At 47.0% G+C, this 24,857-nt stretch overlaps 1 protein-coding gene across 1 annotated transcript in view; it reads left to right on the top strand.

The window, feature by feature from the left end:
- Positions 1–24,857, top strand: part of LOC142251861 (uncharacterized) — a 72,775-nt gene that overhangs the window by 8,972 nt on the left and 38,946 nt on the right. Inside the window, exons 3-6 of the mRNA XM_075324910.1 lie at positions 13,224–13,294; positions 17,541–17,790; positions 19,810–19,915; positions 24,647–24,831. Coding sequence (XP_075181025.1) covers positions 13,224–13,294; positions 17,541–17,790; positions 19,810–19,915; positions 24,647–24,831 — 612 coding nt within the window. The remainder of the gene's footprint in view (positions 1–13,223; positions 13,295–17,540; positions 17,791–19,809; positions 19,916–24,646; positions 24,832–24,857) is intronic.

The raw sequence follows: 24,857 nt of genomic DNA on the forward strand, positions 1-24,857 counted from the left end.
CATTGGTTCCCAACACTATTTTCGGGTTATGATCACTAGGCTCATTCATGATCACAATCATACCCTGGTGTTGCAGTTCAGCTTGCCCCACTGTCATAGCCACCTCTTTATACCCCACCTGGGTCAATGGAAGTCCATTAGCGGCAATCAAATTTATACTATTGTCTGGAGGCGCCAGCTCGTCTGTGGCCCAATATCGCTGATACAATGTGTACGGTATGGTAGTTACCTGCGATCCAGTGTCCAAGAGAGCCATCACGGGTATGCCGTCCACAGCCACAGGGATGATAGGGCGGGCCCCGACGTATCGGTCTCGCCAGTCCGGGGGGCCACGGTGTTCTACTCCTGAGGATTGGCCCGGGGCCCCAGGGGTTGCTCGTTTAACGGGCACTGTCGGTAAACATGGCCCGGCTTACGGCACTTGTAGCAGATTGAAGGTCTGCTCCGCAGGTGGTTAGCGCTTCTCTGCTGCATCCAGGGAACATCTTCGGGACTGTCAGCAAGCTGTATCTGCGCTGGGGGGTGAGATCTGGTCAGAGGTTGTAGCGCAGCAAGGATTTTGGCAAGGTCTCCGTCCAGGCGACGGACCTGGGCTGCCAGTTCTTCCACTGTGCTGCTCGAGGCTGCGGGTAGTAAGGAGGCTGGTTTGGCTGGGGCCGCCACAACGGGAGCTGTCTCGACGGGCCACAGGACGGGTTCCAGAGCTTCAGCAGCTGGGGGCTGTAGTGCTTTGATAGCCCGCTCCTTTAACACAGCAAAGTCCACATCAGGGTGTTCCAGGGCCCACAGCCGGAGTTGTTTACGATCCTCAGGGGACCTCATCCCGTGCGCAAATTGCTCCACTAACATCTTATTGCTATCCGCCTCATTAATGGAGTTCACCCGCTTCAGCGTGCGGAGGGCGGTCTGCAGACGTAGAGCATAGTCCCGAATGCTATCCCCAGCTCGTTGCCGGCACTGGTAAAACTGCATCCTCAGCTCAGCTTCAGTCCGGGTCTCGAAGGCAGTCTGTAGCTTCTCGAAGATGGTGGCTACAGAGAGCCGGTCCCCCTCGGCCCAGGTCTCCGCTTCCTGCTCCGCCGCACCGGTTAGCTGGCCTAGCACTATCGCTGCACGTTGCTTATCAGTCAGGGGGTACAGCTCTAGCAACGGGTTAAGCTTTTTCCGGAAGGCCTGCAAGGCATCCGGTTTCCCGTCATACTGCGGTAGCCAGGCAGCTCCGGGCGCATAGGGCAAGGAAAACGGCATGACCTGAGCAAGCGCGGGGGCCGCGGCACCTCCCGCCAGTACGGCCGGGACCTGGGCAGGCCCATTCCCATCCGCGGGTGCCGCTGCGGCTGCGACCACGCTCCTCCAGCGGCTTCGTCGGGCGCAGACATCTTGTTTCCGTCCCCCTTAGCTCTTTCCGGCCCCTCCTCTCTCGGGGCGGAGTTTTGGCCTTCGCGCCTCTACTGCTCGAGAAGACGCTCGAGCGGGAACTTTTCGCGCCAAAGATGGCGGCTTCTGAAATTTTTCTGCCGGATACCTCCGGCGGTAACAAGGCGCACCTCTACCAGACGGCAGAGCGGTAAGATCCTGTTCGTGACACCAAGTTGTCGCGGGCGGGAAGGAGGGTGTCAGCACACCGCGCTCACCCCTTCTGCTCGGGTCCGGCAGTTGCTCCTGGTGGCTCGAGCTGCGGGCCGGATCCCGGGGTGTCTCGAGCGACACTCCTCGCCCGTGAGTGAAAGGGGGGGTGTTTGTTGGGATTATAGTTCGTGACGCCACCCACGGTTGTGGTGATGGCACCACCGCTGCTCAGTGTGGGGGTCCCGGGGATGGTGATTGGAGCAGCCAGGTGTTGTGTTGCCCCTCCGTGGGTAGGGGTTGGTGATCCCGGGGCCCGGTGAAGAGGTGTAAAGTGTAGGGCCTGGAGGGCACAGGGACGCGGGGGCCGCGCTGTGCCTTGCGGCACTGTGGTACTCACTCAGCCTCAGACACGGACACAGTTTGTACGGTAAACCAACGGCTGGTAGGACGGTCCCACAGACGGCTGCACCTGCACTCCCGGTAGGTGACGGTGATGTCTCTCTTCCTTGCACCTGTGTTGTCTGATGGTATCGGTGGATTCCCTCCGGTTACCCGCTCCCCGACTGCAATCTGGGCCGGAGGAGCTCTACACTTTGCCCGCAGGCGCTGGCCCTGGGGAAACTGGTGCCTTGGCGGTGGCGGTGTCTCCCCGGTAATGGTCGGGCTGTTGCCGTCAATCGGGACTTTGTTGCTGGGGGATCTGCGTCCCCTTCGCTGACGGATTCGGCAAATTGGGCGACTCCTAGCCTTGCCGGGGTCCGAGAGGCCCCTGCCCTGGTGCTGACTGTCCTTCGGAACACTGCTCCAGACCACCGGGCACACAGCCAACGGGGTCCTTCCAGGAACTTCCGAACCGTCCCACTCCGGACAGTCACCGCCGTCGCTGACCTTGCTGTTCTAGCCCTACTCACAGCTGGGCTCTCAGGCTTTGCACTCTCTGCGCTCTCTCCACTTCTTGCTTTCCTCCTTTTCCACTTTCCTTTCCTTCACTTTCACTTCTGGTTGTTTACTCTAGCCCTCAGCTAGACTGCACTCTTCCCCTGCCCGGGGCTATCTGCCTGGTAACTTCCTGCCTCCAGAGTTGTGAGCTCCTTGGTGGGCGGAGCCAACCGCCTGGCCCACCCCCTGGTGTGCATCAACAAACTCTTGGAGGGAGGCAACAAGGATTTCTGGTTAGCAGGTGTGCCTACCTGGAGTGTGGGGTGTAGTGGTGTTGTTACCCGTGTCCCCTGGCTTGCCCAGGGCGACACACGTACTCACTCAGTCCAATAACGCTGACACCGACAACTTTAGTAAACCAAAGTTCTGGACACCGCTGCCGCTGAGAGGAAGCACGTTTGGGTCCCGTTTCTGTTGGTGTTGCTTGTTGATCTGTGACCTTTCCCTTGGCACCTTGTTTCCTTCTGGTTGGTCCCTATCTTGAAAATAGTCGGGTCCCGCTCCCCAGTGTGGCTAACTGAGGGAACTTGCTCTCAGGGTTCACGCATGGGATTTTCTGGACCATATGTGTGGAAAGTCCTATCCCCCTTGTTGCGCTAGTACCCTGATTTTGGAGCGGGTGAAGAGTGGATCTTGAAGGCTCCGTTCTCGTCGGGTAAAATGTCAGGTTGCCTGAAGGTACTCTCTGACCTAGGGTCCACGTACCCCGTCGTGCCCTGGTCCCTGCCCAGTGATGGTACAAGGCCGCCTGCTGTCCTCCTGCCGTGCCCCTTGTTACGATGCCCTGCGACCGGGGGTCCAGCTCCTACCATGCCCAGACCAACGTCTGCTACCTAGTAGTTCCAAGGAGCCCGGCTCCTGACCTCCTCTTACCAACCCCCCCAAGTGGGCGACCCTATTCCCTTCAGGCTGCCCATTGGTGTGTCTGGTGGGTGTGGTGCAGAGTGTTCCTAGGATTTTAATTAGCTGGTTTTGGCAACACCAATGGTTAGGGACCCGTAACCAAGGAGGAGGTGGATATTGCACAAGAGGCAGATTGCATGATGCCCTGTGACGACCTGATAGGCCAGGGTGTCACAGTGACATCACACGTGATAAGCCTTAGCAACATCCAGGTATAACTGAGGTTGCTGTGGTCCACACAGAATCCTCAATGGCGAATTAGATGACGTCATGGAAACTATGGTCCCAAACGATGATTGTGCAGTAACTGCGGCCTGACAGAGTTACTATGCCTACCTAAACTAACTACAGGCCCTGACTCATTCTCAAATAGGGCGCCAAACTGGTGTGAGGTGCGTGCATGGTTATCCACTGTGATGGTGCAGTGGGCCTTACTTATCTTACCGACCCGGGTCTGCTCTGGACAATATGTCTGAAGTACACAGTCAGATGAGAGGCCTTAATAACAGATGAGCAATACTGTTTGTAACTATGGCTTGTCTGCTTGGCAACGTCCTATCAATTTCTCAAAAGCGCAAAAGCGTCCTTTCATTAATCTTCTCCCATCTGGTAAGGATTCAGATACGGGTAGGATCAGCTTCGCTTTGTCATGGCTCTGGTCAAGATGATACATTTTTACTCTCAAATATTATCTCTTTCTTCTTCTGCACGTCCTCTGTCTCTAAGGCGGGCTTTACACGTTGCGACATCGCTTCCGAAATATCGTCGGGGTCACGTCGTTAGTGACGCACATCCGGCGCCGGTAGCGACATCGCAACATGTAAATCCTAGGTGCGATGATAAACGATCGCAAAAGCGTCGAAAATCGCTGATCTGTATAGCGTCGTTCATTTCCATAATGTCGGGTCGACCGCAGATACGATGTTGTTTGTCGTTCCTGCAGCACCACACATCGCTGTGTGTAAACCCGCAGGAGCGACAAACATCTCCTTACCTGCGTCCCGACGGCAATGCGGAAGGAAGGAGGTGGGCGGGATGTTATGTCCCACTCATCTCCGCCCCTCCACTTCTATTGGCCGGCCGATTAGTGACGTCGCTGTGACTCCGAACGCACCTCCCCCTTGAAGGAGGGATTGTTTGGCAGTCACAGCGACGTCGCTGAGCAGGTATGTGCGTGTGACGCTGCAGTAGCGATAATGTTCGCTACGGCAGCTATCACCACATATCGCATGTGCGACGGGGGCAGGTGCATATCGCGCTCGGCATCACTAGCCGATACTAGCGATGTCGCAACGTGTAAAGTACCCCTAAGTTCATTCACTGCCAACTGCCAATGGCTCCCAAGATGGCCGCCATTGTACTTCCTGTGATGTACATTTTATAGCAGCTTGTAGCTCTGCCCCAGCTGCCCCGTATTGCAGTCTTTCATCTGTGCTGAGAAGTGGTGACATTTTGTCCCTTGTAAAGTAGTAAAGTATTATCACATCATTACAGACAACAAGCAGGTGGTAAAGTTACATACTTATTGTATGTAACTTTACCACCTGCTTGTCTGTAATGATGTGATAATACTTTATAAGGGACAAAAATGGCACTACTTCTCAGCACAGGTGAAAGACTGCAATACGGGGCAGCTGGGGCAGAGCTACATAGACAGAGATATATATTTATGCAACACAAATATATACGTCTTAAGCCTGCTTTACACCTTACGATATCACATACGATATCGTATGCGATCGTACCCGCCCCCATCGTATGTGTGGCACGTCCATTTTGTTGACCATGTCGCACAAACGATTATTTCCCGTCACACGTACTTACCCGTCTATACGACCTCGATGTGGGCGGTGAACATCCACTTCCTGGAGTGGGAGGGACGTTCGGCGTCACAGCGACGTTACGCAGCAGCCGGCCAATAGAAGCGGAGGGGCGGAGATGAGCGGGACATAACATGCCGCCCACCTCCTTCCTTCCGCATTGCCGGCGGGACGCAGGTAAGATCTGTTCATCGTTCCTGGGGAGTCACACACTGTGATGTGTGCTGCCTCGGGAACATTGAACAACCCAATGTGCAATTTTAAGGAAATGAACGACGTATATGCGATGAACGGTTTTACGTTCAATCGCAATCGCACATAGCTGTCACACGCTACAACACCACTAACGATGCCGGATCTGCGTCACTTACGACGTGACCTCGCCGACACATCGTTAGATTTGTTGTGGCGTGTAAAGCCCGCTTAAGCCATGCTTGTGAGGTGGTACAGGGGCTTGTATATGTACATATTTGTGGCCATGAACAATGGGGGCTGTTTCACCATCTCACAAATGAGTGATAATAACTAAGGTCCAGCAATGCCCTGCACATGAGGTAAGTGACATAGCTAATCAGAAGAGCTATACTACATTTCTAATTGGAGGTATTTGCTATTATTATTACTATTATTATTACACCTACTACATATTGGGATAGGATCTTGGAGATGGGAATAGCCCTTTGACCCATCGAGTTCGCTCTACTGGAGTTACATTTGAGATATCGTTCAGATGGTTTCATGTGAGGCACAGTTCCGAGCAGTTTTTTTTCATACCAAAATCTTCTCACCAGTCACATTTTGGCACATTGTGCCTATAAAAAGTCTACACACCACTGTTAGACTGCCAAGATTTTGACATTAAAAAAATTATACCAAGAAGAATAATTTTGGAAGTTTTTTCCATTTTTATTGTCACATATAATGTCACGCTAGGTACAGGGAAGTACCCAACATATGGCGAAAGGGAAGGGAAACATTGTGTCTAGGGAGGAGGGAGATGGTGACTCGTGACCAAACCCTGGATTCCCTCCCCGTCCTAGATAGGTTCCTCACCTATGCGCCGAGCTGGATACCTGACCCTAGGTTGACCCTGTATCCGGGCCCTAGGTGGGGAGCGAATGGGATGAACACTTTGTCAATCCCAGTGAGCACTAAAGAATACACAGAGATAACAAACAAGGAAAGGAAACAACAACTTATCTCCAGATGCCTCAGGAAGAGGAACTGGAAACAACCAGGTTACACCAGAAGAATGCGAGCCGACTGCTTGCACTGAAGACTTGTAAAGGGTAGAGGACTTATCACCAGCACTAAGTATGGGGAAATGAGGAGATATATATATAGACACGAAGGAAGTGCCGATGAAAAGCAGCTGAATGGGTGAGGAACTCCGCATGGTCCTTAAGGGGAAAGGGATGAAAACAAAACAGAGGAGATACATAGAATACCACATACATCAAGCAGGAATAATAGAAAGTCAGTGAAAGGATGAAAATAAAAATAACAAAACTAACATAATGTGGTTGCATAACTGTGAACACCTTCTTATAATTTGGGATCTGATTGTATTAAAAAAATTAGACAATCATATTTAAGCTCAGATTAAACAGTAGCCAGTACACGGCTGCCATCGGTTACAGTGATTTTGATTAATCCCATGCAAAGTTTAGCTGTTCTAGTAGGATTCTCCTGACATTTTCTTAGTTTTATTTTTGAACAAAAGCCATGGTTTGTAAACAGCTTACAACACAGCAAATGGATCTCATTGTTAAAATTAGTCAGTAGAAGGGTACAATCGTTTCATAGGTATTACATATACCATGAGACACTGTGAAGCCAATCATCAAGAAATAAAACACCACACCAGCGGTTTTTTTTAATTTCACAGCTAGAGTGCTGCTATAACGCGCCACTCCAGTGTTGAAAAAAATCTAAATGTTGGAGTGGAGCTTTAAATTTGACCCAACAGTGACTTTACCTTCAACTGGAAGTCTCTCAAAAATTAATAAAAAGAAAAGAAAATTGGTCAGGGAGGCTGTCAAGAGGTCTACAGCAACATTAAAGGAGCTGCAGGATTTCTAGCAAGTACTGGTTGTGTACTGAATGTGACAACAATCTCCCGTATTTTCCATAAGTCTGGCCTGTGGGGTTCCATGACAAGATGGAAGCCTTTTCGTACAAAGTAAGATATCCAACCCTGGCTATTTTTTGCCAAAACCTACATTAAGTCTGCCAAAAGCATGTGAAAAATGTGCTATGATCCGATGAGACCAAGTTGTAAGTGTTTGGCCATAATTCGAAAAGGTATGTTGGGCGCAAACACTGTACATCACCAAAAGAAAGAACATCATACCCACAGTGAAGCATGGTGCAGACAGCATTGTGCTTTGGGGCTGTTTTTCAGCAGCTGGAACTGGGCCTTTAGTCAAGGTAGAGTGAATTAGGAACAGTTCCAAATATCGGTCAATTTTGCAAGATAACCTTCAGCCCTCTTCTAAAATGCGGAAGATGAGGACGAATTTCAGGTTTCAGTACAACAATTATCCTAAGCATAGGTCCAAATCAGCAAAAGAATGGCTCAGCCAGAAGAATATAAAAGTTTTAGAATAGCCCATCTGTAGCCCAAACCTAAATCCAATGGAAAATCTGTAATTTGACCTGACAAAGGCACTGTACAAAGATGTCTATAACACCCATACCGGTGTCCCCACGCTGTCCTGCCTGCCCAGCCCAGAAGGGACTCCGGTACTCCCATCTTCCCTACTGCCCAGTGGTGACTGCTCTTTCCCTAGTTCATGCTTCTGTCTCCAAGGGTGTGCACATGTTGCACAGGCCTCCTGGGAATGCCTGTCGGGGGCATGCAATGACATGCCCCTTTTTTTAAAGAGCCAGTAAGCACTGACCCGAAAGTGCTTCTCAGCTCAGCTGAGAGGCATCTGGTATTTAAGGCACCTTCCCCTGAAGGGAGATGGCTGGGCAGCAAGTTCTATCTGTTGCTAATTCTCAGGCCCCTTTGTGCTGACACTACTGTTACTATGCTATGTGCTGTTGCTGGTTCCTATCCATGTTTCACTGCATGACAAGTCCGCTACTGCTTCTGCAAGTATCCACGCTGGCCGCCTCCTACGATATTTGCTGACGTTGCTGCAAGTATCCACCCCTGCCGCCTCCTACGATATCCTCTGCTGCTGCTGCACCCATCCATCCCGACCAAATCCACGACACCGGCTGAAGCAGCTGCTTGTACAACCGAAGACTGTTTGTATCCTTGGCACCATCTACTAAGACTCTGCTGATCTCCTGGGGCTGCCCTCTGTTGGCTACCAACCAGCGTGTGTGCCTATCGCCACGTCCGATGGCTTTAGTGAAGACTTGGTAGCTGATATAGTTCGCTCCTCCAGGCCAGTGATCGGTACCTTCGATTTAGTGGATCCACTGACCCTGTGCTCTTCTGGGAAGCATAACAATGCAGATTTGAGAGCTACTGCAAGGAACAGTGGGCACATACTGCCTATTCTACACTATGTGCAGAATTATTAGGCAAGTTGTTTTTTAGAGGATTTTTTTTATTATTGATCAAGAACTATGTTCTCAATCCACCCAAAAGACTCATAAATATCAAAGCTTAATATTTTTGGAAGTTGGAGTGTTTTTTTTTTAGATTTGGCTATCTTAGGAGGATATCTGTTTGTGCAGGTAACTATTACTGTGCAGAATTATTAGGCAACTTAATAAAAACCAAATATATTCCCATCTCACTTGTTTATTTTCACCAGGTAAACCAATATAACTGCACAAAATTTAGAAATAAACATTTCTGACATGCAAAAACAAAACCCCCAAAAAATAGTGACCAATATAGCCACCTTTCTTTATGATGACACTCAGCAGCCGACCATCCATAGATTCAATTGTCTTTTGGCCAGTGTGAACATGGTCTCACAAGCTCCATGTATACCATCTCATACTCCGGCTCACTTTTTTGTTTTTATGTAGTTTTTTTGTATTCAGTACAAACAGGGAGTGGCCCCCTTTTCAGTGAGCTGGGCATTTTATTCTGTGCATCCCCTGACTGTGTGTCCTGTTGGGACCCGGTCACTCTCAGCCCTTAGCCATATTGAGGCCTATTTTGGACCCATGGTAAGGTTTTAATATTAGAGAGTGTAGGTACTATCCCAACTGGGTACACCTTGACGTTTGGTGGGATAGCTTTATACTTTTTTTGATCAAAAACAGTGTTTACTAAGTACCCTATGTTTATATACACTAGGCTTTTATTTAGTTACAGCAGGGTATGTTTTCACAATTTTTTCCTTGGTTTCTCTTTGTCTTTTGGCCAGTGTGAACATGGTCTCACAAGCTCCATGTATACCATCTCATACTCCGGCTCACTTTTTTGTTTTTATGTAGTTTTTTTGTATTCAGTACAAACAGGGAGTGGCCCCCTTTTCAGTGAGCTGGGCATTTTATTCTGTGCATCCCCTGACTGTGTGTCCTGTTGGGACCCGGTCACTCTCAGCCCTTAGCCATATTGAGGCCTATTTTGGACCCATGGTAAGGTTTTAATATTAGAGAGTGTAGGTACTATCCCAACTGGGTACACCTTGACGTTTGGTGGGATAGCTTTATACTTTTTTTGATCAAAAACAGTGTTTACTAAGTACCCTATGTTTATATACACTAGGCTTTTATTTAGTTACAGCAGGGTATGTTTTCACAATTTTTTCCTTGGTTTCTCTTTGTCAGTTGCTTGATCTGTTTACGATCAACATTGCGTGCAGCAGCCACCACAGCCTCCAGACACTGTTCCGAGAGGTGTACTGTTTTCCCGCCCTGTAGATCTCACATTTTATGAGGGACCACAGGTTCTCTATGGGGTTCAGATCAGGTGAACAAGGGGGCCATGTCATTATTTTTTCATCTTTTAGACCTTTACTGGCCAGCCACGCTGTGGAGTAGTTGGTTGCATGTGATGGAGCATTGTCCTGCATGAAAATCATGTTTTTTTTTAACGATACCGACTCCTTCCTGTACCACTGCTTGAAGAAGTTGTCTTCCAGAAACTGGCAGTAGGTCTGGGAGTTGAGCTTCACTCCATCCTCAACCCGAAAAGGTCCCACAAGTTCATCTTTGATGATACCAGCCCATACCAGTACCCCACCTCCACTTTACTGGCGTCTGAGTCGGAGTGGAGCTCTCTGCCCTTTACTGATCCAGCCTCTGGCCCATCCATCTGGTCCATCAAGAGTCACTCTCATTTCATCAGTCCATAAAACCTTTGAAAAATCAGTCTTAAGATATTTCTTGGCCCAGACTTGACATTTTATCTTATGTTTCTTGTTCAAAGGTGGTGGTTTTTCAGCCTTCCTTACCTTGGCCATGTCCCTGAGTATGGCTCACCTTGTGCTTTTTGATACTCCAGTAATGTTGCAGCTCTGAAATATGGCCAAACTGGTGGCAAATGGCATCTTGCCAGCTTCACGCTCAATACATGGGCAGTTATTTTGTACCTTTTTTGCCCAACACGCTTCTTGTGACCCTGTTGGCTATTCACCATGAAACGCTTGATTGTTCGATGATCACGCTTCAAAAGTTTAGCAATTTCAAGACTGCTGCATCCCTCTGCAAGACATCTCACAATTTTTTGACTTTTCAGAGCCCGTCAAATCTCTCTTCTGACCCATTTTGCCAAAGGAAATGAAGTTGCCTAATAATTAAGCACACCTTATATAGGGTGTTGATGTCATTACACCGCACCCATCCTCATTACAGAGATACTCATCACCTGATTTACTTAATTGGTAGTTGGCTCTCAGCCTATACAGCTTGGAGTAGGACAACACGTATAAAAAGTATCATGTGATCAAAATACTCATTTGCCTAATAATTCTGCACACAGTGTAGCTGTGCCATGTAATAGACTCCTATATAAAAAGACTGTATGATGTCATTAATTAAAAGGGGACTTCAACAAAGTATAAGTTTAACAATGTGCATATTTATGCGACCACAATGTTTTAGTTCTTATTATTCTTTTTCCCCCTCAAAAGGTGTTCAATTTGTTTCTGAAATTATTCTTCTTGGTATGATTTTTGTACATGAAAAAAAATTTGACTTTTTAACAGGAGTGTGTAGATTTTTTTATACCCACTATAAGTCACCAAAAGATCAAACATTTATTACCACATTACCTCATATGACTGACTTAGAAGGAAGGTTTTCCTCTGTTGTTTCTGTGCTTGGGCTGCAATAGGGAAAAATAATTCAATCGGAATAGGCTGCTTTCACACTACGTTTTTTTAACGCAAAAACAGATCCAGTGCAAATGCGTTTTAATTTCAATGCATTTGCAATGGACTCGCGTCAACATGCGTTCACCTGCGTTTGCGTGCGTTATAGTGAGGATCCAGTGACTTGCAGTTTATTAACTCTTTTCAAAAAGCTGCTTGTAGCGTTTCTGAGCTGCGTCCAAATACTGCAAATTGCTGGATCCTGACTAAACAGCATGCAAACGCATGTGAACGGTGGTATGCTGATAGACAGGATCCTGTTTGGCCAGAAACCAGCCTGGAGTGATCGCAGTCTCTCTCTCTCTCTCTCCTCTCTCTTCTTTATCTCTCCTCTCTCCTCTCTCATCTCTCTCCCCTCTCTCCTCTCTTCTCTTTCCTCTGTTCTCTCTCTCTCTTCTCACCCTCTCTCCTCTCCTCTCTCTCTCCCCTCTCCTCTCTCTCCTCTCTTCTCTCTCTCACTCTCTCCTCTCTTCTCTCTCCTCTCTTCTCGCTCTCCTCTCTGCTCTCGCTCTCCTCTCTTCTCCTCTCTTCTCCTTTCACCTCTCTTCTCCTCTCTGCTCTCTTCTCTCTCCTCTCTTCTCTCTCCTCTCTGCTCTCTCCCCTTCTCTCCTCTCTTCTCCTTTCCTCTCTTCTCTCTTCTCCTCTCTGTTCTCTTCTCTCTCTTCTGCTCTCTTCTCCTCTCTTTTCCCTGCTCTTTCCTCTCTTCTCTCTCCTTTCTTCTCTCTGCTCTCTCCTCTTCTCTCCTCTCTCCTTCTCTCTTCTCTCTCCTCCTCTCTTCGCCCTCCTCCTCTCTCCTCTCTTCACCTCTCTCCTCTCTTTTCCACACTTCTCTCTCCTCTCTCTCCTCTCTTCTCCTCTCTGCTCTCTCCTCTTCTCTCTCCTCTCTTCTCCTCTCTGCTCTCTCCTCTTCTCTCTTCTCCTCCCCTCTCTTCTCCTCTCTCCTCTCTTTTTTTCCTCTCTCTTCTCTCTCCTCCTCTCTTCGCCCGCCTCCTCTCTCCTCTCTTCACCTCTCCTCTCTTTTCCGCTCTTCTCTCTCCTCTTTCTCCTCTCTTCTCCTCTCTGCTCTCTCCTCTTCTCTCTCCTCTCTTCTCCTCTCTTCTCCTCTCTGCTCTCTCCTCTTCTCTCTTCTCCTCCCCTCTTCTCCTCTCTCCTCTCTTTTTTCCTCTCTCTTCTCTCTCTCCCCTCTCTCCTCTCTTCTCTTTTTCCTGTCTCTCCCCTCTCTCTCCTCTCTTCTTTCTCTCCTCTCTCTCCCTCCTCTCTCTTTTGCCCCCAGCTGCGTCTGAATTTCCAGTCTGTCACATTTAGTTCCCCTCACTCCCGATCACATGACTCCAATACCCGCCCATAAACTTCAAGTGACAGGATCCTGCAAAATAACACATGCGTTTCTCTTTGCAAAAACAGGATCCGCTTTTGCAGCTAAAAATGTTCATGAGGTATGTTAAAAAAAAGTAGTGTGAAAGAGGCCTAACTCATAGGTTCAGCGATCGAGATGAGATTTGTAAGCGATGGCGATGGTTTTCTGGCAGATCACAATCAGATCATTGTTTATTATACAGGATGTGCCGGGGTAGTAGATCTGGGTTTGTGGACTTTTTATGCTTTTATCCTATCTTTATGACAGTACTTATAAATATTGCCCATTGTAGTTTAGAACTGGTAAGTTTTTGTCTTCTCTATTTATTGCTTGTCTTTTATACAGAAGTGTGACTATTCTCTTCATGGGATTGGAAGGAGCTGGAAAAAGTTCAATAATCAAAGCTATAAAAAGAGGTAAATGTTTGCAGATTAAATAACATTGTCATGGCTGGAGCCAAAATACTTCTAGTTACAAAGCAATCCTGAGATCACACATTGTGGTCTGAGCTAATAGATCGGGCACAAAACAATAGAGATACATCTAAGGCTGGGTTCACACATAGCGACAGAGACAACGATGTCGCTGTTACGTCACCATTTTCTATGACATAACAGCGACCTTGTAAGTCGCTATTATGATCGCTACTTAGCTGTCAAACACAGCGACGCAGCAGCGATCATAACGTCGCTACATGTGCAGAGAGCAGGGAGCCGCACACACTGCTTAGCGCTGGCTCTCTGCTCTCCTAGCTACAGTACACATCGGGTTAATTACCCGATGTGTACTGCAGCTACATGTGCAGAGAGCAGGAGCCGGCACTGGCAGCAAGAGCGGCGGAGGCTGGTAACGAAGGTAAATATCGGGTAACCAGGGAAAGGGCTTCCCTTGGTTACCCGATGTTTATCTTGGTTACAGCTTTCCGCAGCTGCCAGACGCCGGCTCCTGCTCCCTGCTCGCTTCATTTCGTCACTCTCTCGCTGTCACACACAGCGATCTGTGCGTCACAGCGGGAGAGCGCCTTTGAAGAAAACGAACCAGGGCTGTGTGTAACGAGCAGCGATCTCACAGCAGGGGCCAGATCGCTACTCAGTGTCACACACAGCGAGATCGCTAATGAGGTCACTGTTGCGTCACCAAAACCGTGACGTAGCAGCGATTTCGGTAGCGATCTCGCTATGTGTGACGCACCCCTAAGTCAGGACTGGTGAAATTAAAGGGAACCTGTCACTAGATTTTGGCTCCGAAACTAAAACTAGCACCTTAGACAGCGCCTGTGCTACATTCTATAAAGGTGCATGTTACCCCCTGACCCCCCCCTGTAGACCCTACAAATACCTTTATAAAGTCTCCCGCCCTGTATGTAAATTGCCCTGTTCAGTCTGATGAGAGTCCTAATCTGTGCCTCCTGTCCCTTCTTTTGCTGTCCTCCTGAGCTGATTGACGTGGATGACGCCTCAAATGCAAAATTTTGCCTCTGCGCAGTCACATTCCCGGCTCGCGCAGGTGCACTATAGGTGTGCCTGCATGAGCCGATGAGTTCTCTGCACATGTGCAAGATTTTGCCCAGCGATGTGCAAGATGCAGGTGACATCATCCACATCTCCGGGCAAAATGTCACGCCTGCGCAGAGAACTCTTTGACTCACGCAGGCTCAGCTGTGTTTACGGCTCCGTCCACAAAAGGGAAGAGCGAAGTGTGGCGGGAATGTGTCTGCACAGGTGCGCAAATTTGTCAGCTACATGGATGGCGCCGGAGGCATCTGAGGCAGATGAGGAGGGCGAAAGGAAGGACAGGAGGTGCAGATTAGGACACCCATTGGACCGGACAATTTACATATAGGGCTGGAGATTTTATAAAGGTGTTTGTGGGGTCTACAGGAGGTGTCGGGGGTAACGTGCACCTTTATAGAATTAAGCACAGGCGCTGTCTAAGGTGCTAGTTTTAGTTTACAAGGCCAAAATCTTGTGACAGCTGATGTGATTTATTTGGACTTTGCAAAGGCATTTGATACTGTACCACACAATAACCTTAAGACCGCTTTACACGCTGCGATATTGGTACCGATATGGCTAGCATGCGTACCCACCCCCATCGGTTGTGCGACACGGGCAAATCGATGCCCGTGGCGCACAACATCGCTCAGTCCCGTCACACTACTTACCTGCCTACCGACGTCGCTGTGGCCGGCAAACCGCCTCCTTTCTTTTGTCACTAAGCGGCCGCCCAATAGAAGCGGAGGGGCGGAGATGAGCGGGATGTAAGATCCTGCCCACCTCCTTCCTTCCTCATTGCCGGCGGCCGCAGGTAAGGTGAGGTTCCTCGTTCCTGCGGTGTCACACATAGCGATGTGTGCTGCCGCAGGAGCGACGAACTACATCGTACACGCAGCAGCAGCGATAATCGAGAATAGGGGGGCATGTCACCGATGAGCGATTTTGACCGTTTTTGCGATGATTCAAAATCACTCATAGGTGTCACACGCAACGACATCGCTAACGCGGCCGGATGTGCGTCACAAATTCCGTAACCCCAACAAGATCGCTTGAGCGATGTCGCAGTGTGTAAAGCGGCCTTTATACTAAAGCTCCAGAAGCAAGGACTAGGGGACACAATATGCAACTGGGTAAGGAATTGGCTAAAAGATAGGAAACAAAGTAGTTAGAAATGGTACATTCTCTAAATGGGCTATAGTCAGCAGTGGGGTGCCGCAGGGATCTGTGCTAGGACCAATTCTTTTTAATCCCTTTATTAATGACCTTGTGGATGGGATTGATAGTAAAGTGTCAGTCTTTGCTGATGACACCAAACTATGTAGGATATTAAAAACAGACCTTGATAGTACAATATTACAAAAAGATCTGGATAAGATGTCAGAATGGGCAGATACTTGGCAAATGAGGTTTAATGTTGATAAATGTAAAGTAATGCACCTAGGACGGAGTAATCCTATAGCTGCGTATACATTAAATGGAAGTAAACTCGGGACTACAGAACAGGAGAAGGACTTGGGTATTCTCATTACAAATAAGCTGAGCAGCAGCACTCAATGTCAGGCAGCAGCTGCAAAAGCAAACAAGATTCTAGGGTGTATAAAAAGAGAGATTAGATCCCGTGATCCCAACGTATTGTTACCCCTCTATAAATCACTTGTAAGGCCACATCTGGAATATGGGATCTAGTTTTGGGCTCCACATTTTAAAAAGGACATTCAGAAGTTAGAGTCAGTTCAAAGGCGGGCAACTAGACTATTACAAGGAATGGAAGGCCTCACATATGATGACAGGTTGAAAAAGTTAGCTATGTTTAGCTTAGAAAAAAGACGTCTCAGAGGAGATCTCATTTATATGTATAAATACATGTGTGGTCAATATAAAGGACTGGCACATGACTTATTTCTTCCAAAGACAGTACTAAGGACCAGGGGGCACTCACTGCGAGTGGAAGAAAGGTGATTCCGACACCTAAATAAGAAAGGGTTCTTTACAGTTAGAGCGGTCAGACTGTGGAATACACTACCACAAGAGGTAGTAATGGCAGATACTATAACAGCTTTTATATCAGGGCTGGACGATTTCCTCAGTACACACAACGTTTTTGGTTATAAATGACTTAGTGACCAAATGTATAATTGGTGGAGGAAGGGTGAACTAGATGGACCTAGCGCTTTTTTCAGCCTATGTAACTACCGGTATGTAAGTCAGTGATCCCCGGGTTACTGTTTCCTATTTATTAAGACATTTTTTTTTAATTTAGATTTGTTCAATACTAGGTCCCAGCTATTCTGAGACAACAGGGCGAGCGATAACTTAGGCAAAGAGCTGTACACTATGAAAAGAAACATCTTTTTAAAAAAAAAAAACCCAAAAAAAAACAGAGGTAATTTTTAATACGGAGTAAACTGCAAATTTGCTTGGTTAAGAGCGTGAGACAATTCCTAAACATGGCAAAGCTGCTTTTCAATGGACTGGATTGGTCACGTGTCCCTCCGTTAGCAGTCTTTTTGGGAGCAAGAGAGCTGTGCATTCTGTGGAATACCAAGGAGGAGATCCTGATAGCTGTATAACTGTAACTGCCACAAAATAATGCCCCAAAATGTTCAATGAAATAAAGATAACATGCAGAACACATTTCATTAAGAAGTGGAATCTGACTCCAGGTTTTTGCCACCTAATCTGTCGCGACAGGTACCCTCAATCCAGCACTGTGTCACTTACTGGGCTGCTTGCTGTAGTTTTGATAAAATCCCTGTTTTATTAGCAGGAGATTATCAGTAGAAGACTAGTAAACCTGCTGCAATGCAGTCCTACATATTCATGAATTCTGTATAATCCCGCTCCAACCACTGATTGGCAGCTTTCTACCAATCAGTGGTGTGGGCGGGGTTATACAGAGCTCAGCATTCAGAGAACTGCATCAGATAAGACAGAGATTTTATCAAAACTGCAGCGAGCAGCCCAGTAAGTGACACATCTTTGGAATCGGGGTCTCTACCCCTACATTTTACTGCTCTCACATGGAGTAGGAAAAATTTGATGACAGATTCCCTTTAAATGATACAACATGGTCTATGATGCATTAATTTAATATGCAGAAATAAAAAGAATATTGATCTTGATGTTATAAATTGTAACAAATAGATGTCTCCTTTACCCTCCCTAGGTCCTCCTGGTCAGATGTCTTCATTCAGTGACCCAGTCAGAACCGAGCTTCGTTTTGACCAGTTTGAGCTCACTCTCCTGGAACTTTCCAGCGGACAAAAGACGAAGGCAAATTGGCGTTCGTACTTCTCTCAGGCACACGCTTTTGTCTTTGTAGTGGATGCCAGCGACCATGGACATATTCAGGATGTAGCAACTGTTCTATCCAGTGTCCTAAAACACCCTCGAGTGTCTGGAAAACCACTTTTAATGTGAGTACTTTTTCCAGTAACATTTACAATATGTAATTATTAGGGATGATCGAATACCTCAAATATTCGGCTTTGCGAATATCCGACGAATAGGTCGCCGCTATGCGAATATTCGATGCGCAATGTAAGTCTATGGGAAGCCCGAATAGTTCCGAATAGTTGTTATTCAGGTTCCCCATAGACTTACATTGCGCATCGAATATTCGCGAATAGTCGAATAGCGGCGATTTATTCGGAATATTTGAGGTATTCGATCATCCCTAGTAATTATCATTATCAAAGATACCGTCTGAAGAAGAGCAGCCATGGAAATTAGCATTGAAAGTCAATATATGCTTTCTAATTTATCTAATTCCACTCTTTATTTACCCCTATTATGTAACTATTTTGTTCATTAGTAACATATTTTGCCTCACATTGTCTAATTTTCTACCGCTTTATGTTCACACCCCATACGGTAATTACATTTGTCTGTTGTGTATGTCCCTTTAATGCGGGCTCACGCTGTGAGTCTGCATTGTTTTTCACTCATGTCAGCTGACCTGGTCAGTAGACGTACCTCTAGCAGGCGCAGGTAGATCAGAGATCTACCCATGCCTCTTAACTAGCTAAATCCCACTGTCAATCCCTGACAGTGGGATTTAACAAGCATCGGAGGGAATTGCATCATTTTCTGCTGCTATTGGCGGCCCCATGACGTGATCATGGGGTGCAGATAGGATGTCATGACAGTTGGTCAGCTGATGACCCCTGTCACTGTCACAACGTAGTTCCTGTGAACGTCATCAGAGTGCCAGCATTCACAGGAGATCAGCATTTCTGCTGTACAGAGTGGTGCTAAAGCTGATACTGATGACCTGCAGAGTTTATGCCAGGGCTAAGTGCTCTCTCCATTTCTAATCGGGTCTAATCTCACCTATCAAGATTCCGTCACGACCCAGTACTCACTTGACCAGTGGCGCAACTAGAATCCGATGGTCCCTAGTGCAAAGTTTGAGCCTGGACCTCTCCTCATGTTGGTCAGATGTATGGACTGTTGTAGTGTTCTAAATCCTATAAAGACATACGAGTTGCCCCCCTCCTCCTTCATTGTGTAGTACTGACCCCCATCCTGTATTAATGTCCCCCATCCTGGGCCACTTCCTATTAAATATGTCCTCCATTTTGGTGTATGACCTCATCAAGGTTATATCCTGAAATATATAGCTCCATCCTGGTATTTATATCTCCATTATGGCCCCATTTTGGTATATACTGTATGTCCCCATCATGGCCCCATCCTGGTATATATGTCCCTATCATGACCTCATCCTAGTATATATGTCCCCATCATGGTATATATGTCCCCATCATGGCCCCATCCTGGTATATATGTCCCCATCATGGCCCCATTCTAGTATATATGTCCCCATCATGGCCCCATCCTGGTATATATGTCCCCATCATGGCCCCATCCTGGTATATACTGTATGTCCCCATCATGGCCCCATCCTGGTATATATGTCCCCATCATTACCCCATCCTGATATATATGTCCCCATCATGGTATATATGTCCCCATAATGGCCCAATTCTGGTATATATGTCCCCATCATAGCCCCATTCTGGTATATATGTCCCCATCCTGATATATCTGTCCCCATCATGGCCCCATCCTGGTATATATGCCCCCATCATGGCCCCATCTGAGTATATATGTCCCCATCATGGCCCCATCCAATTTTTACTTGCAGAAGAAACACCCCTCTCTCTTCTCTTGTTTTTCTGTTCTGTCTTTTATTTGGTGAGTGACTGCTAAGATGGCAGCAGCTTATAAGTATCATGAGAAAGCGGTGATCACATGTACGTGTAAAGAGCGAGGTCTTGATGGGTACAGCCAGATGTAGCCAGAGACGTGCCTTGGTGCAGAATGACTCCAGGGACCAGCACAATGTCGTATTAGTATCCCGTGTATACTATTCTTAGATTAATGACAATGTAATATACCAATACTGACGCTAAATGTTCCCTCTTTTTCAGCTTGGCAAATAAACAGGACCGAGCTTCTGCACTTCTAACTGGTGAGATCATTGAATTGCTGTCATTAGAAAAGCTGGTGAATGAGAATAAGACCCTGTGCAGAATTGTAAGTTTTACTTTCTTCCATTTTTTAAATATTAAAAGGAACTATCAGCACCTATTGTATCTTAGTTATATGATACTTACTGTAGTTTACACATGAAAAAGGTGCTGGCGGATTCCCATTAAATGTTTCTCAAGCTTCACGATTAGTAGAAGTTACCTGAATAATATTCTATTTTATAATGGTGAAGTGAATATTCATTCACCTTAACAGCAGGCACATGTGTTTGCTCAGCACCAGCTTCAGTGCTGAGAGAAGGGTGGGATTATGGTTATGGGGAGCAGTGAATATTCATTTTCTTTATTAGCAGGCACACTGTAAGCCCCAGCTTTTGCCTCTGCCTTCTGTGACCTTGCTTTTACCTCTTGTTATCTGCTTCTTAAGACGCAGCCTCCACTTTCCTCCAGAATTTTAGGAGAGAAAAGTGCGTCTTAATGCTCTCTTTCCGACAGTACATTATTTTACAGCAGCAATACAAAAAAACTAAGGTCAACTGGATCCTGCCGTTTGCCTCTTCTCATTACCACGATGTCGCTGTTACTTCACCATTTTCTGTGACGCAACAGCGACCTTGTAAGTCGCTGTTATGATCGCTGCTTAGCTGTTAAACACAGCGACGCAGCAGCGATCATAACGACATGCGTCGCTGTGGAAGCCATGCTGCACTTGGTAACTAAGGTAAATATCGGGTAACCATTACCCGATATTTACCTTGGTTACCAGCGCACACGCTTAGCGCTGGCTCCCTGCTCTCCTAGCCAGGTTTCACATCAGTTAATTACCCGATGTATACTCCAGCTACGTGTGCAGGGAGCAGGGAGCCGGCACTGGCAGCGTGAGAGCGCGGTGCTAGTAACTAATGTAAATATCGGGTAACCAAGGAAAGGGCTTCTTGGTTACCCGATGTTTACCGTGGTTACAGCTTACCGCAGCTGCCAGACACCGGCTCCTGCTCCCTGCTCGCTTCAGTTCGTCGCTCTCTCGCTGTCACATACAGCGATGTGCGCTTCACAGCGGGAGAGCGACGAGCAAAAAATGAAGCAGGACATTCAGCAACGACCGACGACCTCACAGCAGGGGCCAGGTCGTTGCTGGATGTCACACACAGCGACAGCGACGGGACGTCGCTGCTACGTCACAGAAAATGGTGACGTAGCAGCGACGTCGTTGTCGCCGTCGCTGTGTGTGACACCACCTTTAGTCTGAAAAGTTTCCTCAAATACTTATAATTAACAAACCAGATAATTTCCCTCGTTACTGGGACACAGGATTTAATTCATTTTACCAGAGTTACCACAATCCACGGTGAGATTGTTTTTCCTGGGTGATAGAAACTGTGGTAGGGGTGAATCTATACATTATATGATTGGTAAATGGGGCCTTGTGCTTAGATCTTATAGGATTTGGGGCTGTTTTGCCATCTTGTCGTAGATTCAGTGCTCAAATAATACAATGGGAGAATTGATTCACTGATTGTCTCACAAATACACCAAAAGTGAAAAATGAAAGCGGTAAATTAAATCTCCAGTTCATCTCTTGAATATGCAACTATTCAGCAAAACACATATCTGTTGCAAATTGGCCTCACCTCCTGTCAGAAGCCTGAACATCTTACTGCTTATTGTTATTTAATGGCCATGTATAATGCAGCCAAAGTAAAGGAGGAGGACAAATCTGCTTCTAAAGGGTAATCAGCAAAAGGAGGACTATGCTGCTTCTAAATGGTTACAGGGGGACATAGCTGCTTCTAGTGGCATTCATATTACAATCCATTTTTTTTCTTTTAATAGTAAATTGAGAGATTTTTTGGAGCCTTTCCTACCACAAAAATGTGAATATGCCCATTGCGGGCTATAAGCTTAACAATGTGGTAACAAAGCCTAATGGGTTTATCACTACATACATACAGTGCCCATAGCTGATACACTGAGCTGTGACAAGTTTTACCACTGAACTGTTTCTCCCATCGTTCGCCTTCCGTTTCTGCTCTATATTACACAGGGAACCATCTTAGGGCTCATTCAGATGTCAATTTTTCACATACTTGTTCTGTCTGTGTTTTTCACAGATAAAATTCTATGGGGCTCTTCACATGTTACCAGAACATAGTGGATCCGAGTTCACGAATCAAGCTCACCAATGCAATTCTATGGATCCATGAAAAAAACTAGACCATCCGAGCACCATAGATGTGATGTCTGATTTTCCTATTTGTTTGATAGACGTTTGATTAAAAAAAAACAACTGACTCTAACTTGTTGTTTTAGGAAATGCACTTGAACATTAGCAACAGATAGACTCCGACCCTATTGTTTGTATTGAAGCATCTAATGAGCGTGTGCAGAGATCATTGCGCAGGGAGAGAGAGCAGAGATCGCTATGACATTGTATATTATGATTTGTGGATCCCGTGTTATCAACAGTGTATAGAGGTGTTACCTGTCATCCTTCCTCTAATGATAAAGAACCTGCTGAAAACGCTTTTTGAAAGGACAAAATATAAGTCTAACTTTTTCTTAAGGACTATTTTGAAAATAGCTTCATTTTTAATGCAAAACGTGATATGTAGAGATGAACAGACCCATGGAAGTTGGGGTTCTGCAGGTTCAACCAGACTTAAAATTCTGTTCTGGACCCGAACCTCAAATGGGCAGACATTGTAGGCCAGATGGAGCGACGGAGCTCCAATTTAAACATTACTGCAAGCAGCAGTGAAATGATGTTTCAAGTGTTATCGGGTACAATTCAATATAAGATGAACCAAGAGCAGAGATGACAATATAAGTGATAGGAAAAAATATAGGGATTTAATTAAGGTGCTCTTCACCTCTATTGATCACTGAATTGCCGAATTTGACTTGTATCCCAGCACTAGGGATACCTAGGGTCAGGTATCCGGCTTGGCGCATAGGCGCGGAACCTATCTAGGGTGGTGAGGAAACCCAGAGACTAGAAGTAGGTTCGGTCAGGGGTCACCATCTTCCCTTCCCTTTTGCCGTTCACTTGGTACTTCCTCGTACTTAGTGTGACAGCTGTCCATAGCGTCACATCCGCAGTGGTAACCGGAGCGGTAGAGTGATCAAGAGGTGATGATCAACTTGGAGAACATTATTTTTGAAAATAAATTGTCCAAGACTAGCAATTATAAAAGTTTACATTGGGAGGAGTGCTGATTCAACAAGTAATGTGGTAGATGGCTGTTTACCGCCGCCGTGGAAGCAGCCAAGTTACTCAGATCCGGGTGTGGCTCGAGGGTCTCCAGACCCGGGGGTCGTGCGGCCACTCAAATTAAAAGGGGGTATTTACAGGGGAGTTATAGTTCGTGATGCCACCTGTGGTGTGTGGTAATTAGGAGTACCACCGCTGCCGTTGGGAGTACCCGGGGATGATGGAATGGGGCAGCAAGGTGTTGGTACCCTCCACGGGTAGGGGATGCCCTGGTACTCGGGGAAGGGGGTAGTGCTGTGGGGATGAAGGGGTAACTCTCGTACTCACTTAGTTCATAAGCAGACACCGACAACCAGGTAAACCAAGTCTCTGGGTACCGCTGTCGCTGAGGGGAGCTCGTCCGGATCCCGTCCCCAAGTGGTGCTGCCTGGTGGTCCGTGACCTGCCTCCTGGCACTTAGTTTAGACTTCAACTAGATGGGTCGGTAGCTTGAAACTAGCCGGGCCCTGCTTCCTACTATGGCTAAGTAAGGGAGCTTGCTCTCAGGACTCACGCTTGGGATTTTCTGGACCGTTTTGGTTGGAAAGTCATATCCCCCTCGTTGCGCTAATGCCCCGATTCTGGAGCGGGTGGGAATGGATCGTGAAGGCTCTGTTCTCCTCAGGTGAATTGTCGCGTTGCCTGAAGCTACTCCCCTACCTAAGGTCCGTGTACCCCGTCATGCCTTTGGTCCCGGACCGGTGACAGGGCCAGGCTACCGGTTGTCCTCCTCGACGGGTCTGAGCACTTCGCCACAATCCCCTGCGACCGGGGGTCCGACTCCTCTAGGCCCAGACCACCGTCTGCAACCTAGGCAGTACTTCGGGAGTCCCACTCCCAACTTCCTCTGAGCTCCTCTCAGCTCGAGGGCTTCTTCACCTCCTTCTCCACTCACTGATTCTTCTCAACTCTCTACACACCTCACCTCCCCTCCCTGACCCCCCAAGTGGGCGACTCCATTCCTCTCAAGCCATCCACTGGTGTGCCAGGTGGGTGTGGTGCAGGGTGTATCTAGGATTTTGATTTGCTGTTAGAGGCACCACTTAAGTAGGGACGCAGAACCAAGAGGGAGGCGGAATACTGCATGGAAGGGCAGGTAGTGCAGTACCCTGTGACAACCTGATAGTCCAGAGGCGTCACAGCTGCAAAGCCATTGCCATTCATTGCATAAATGTTGTGATGGTCACAAATTATGAGAAGGTGGCACAGTAGCATTACTGTGAAAGTGAGGGTAGGGCACTGGCTCTCAAGTTATTGACAGCTTTGGGGATAAGTCTGACCACATTTGACCACTTTGTTTGTGACCTCTCATAGTCTTGTAATATATAATTGTTAAATGTAAATGGCTTTTATGGCACTGTTTTTTTTTCAGTCATTCGGTGATTGTCATTGGTTTGAGAACTGTTAGAATCACGTGTGCTATTTGTATCTTGCACAATGAAGATGGATATTAATAATAACTACTCGGATAACTATATTACATAAAATATGTTGACAACTTTTTTTGCCTCTGTTTTCATCATATAGGAACCATGTTCGGCAAGCACGGAGTTTCATTCCAGCCATGACTGGCCTACCATAAAAGGTCTACGTTGGGTGTTACGATCTGTGGCCATCAACTATTCTATACTCAATGCTCGTATTTCACAAGACTGTGCAGAGCAGAAAGAAAGCAATCACCACAAAACATCCGTGAGGCCACAAAATCACAGGTAAAAAAATATTTCATAGACCTTAT

The sequence above is a fragment of the Anomaloglossus baeobatrachus genome, chromosome 9 (assembly GCF_048569485.1).
Source record: "Anomaloglossus baeobatrachus isolate aAnoBae1 chromosome 9, aAnoBae1.hap1, whole genome shotgun sequence".
Taxonomy (NCBI): domain Eukaryota; kingdom Metazoa; phylum Chordata; class Amphibia; order Anura; family Aromobatidae; genus Anomaloglossus; species Anomaloglossus baeobatrachus.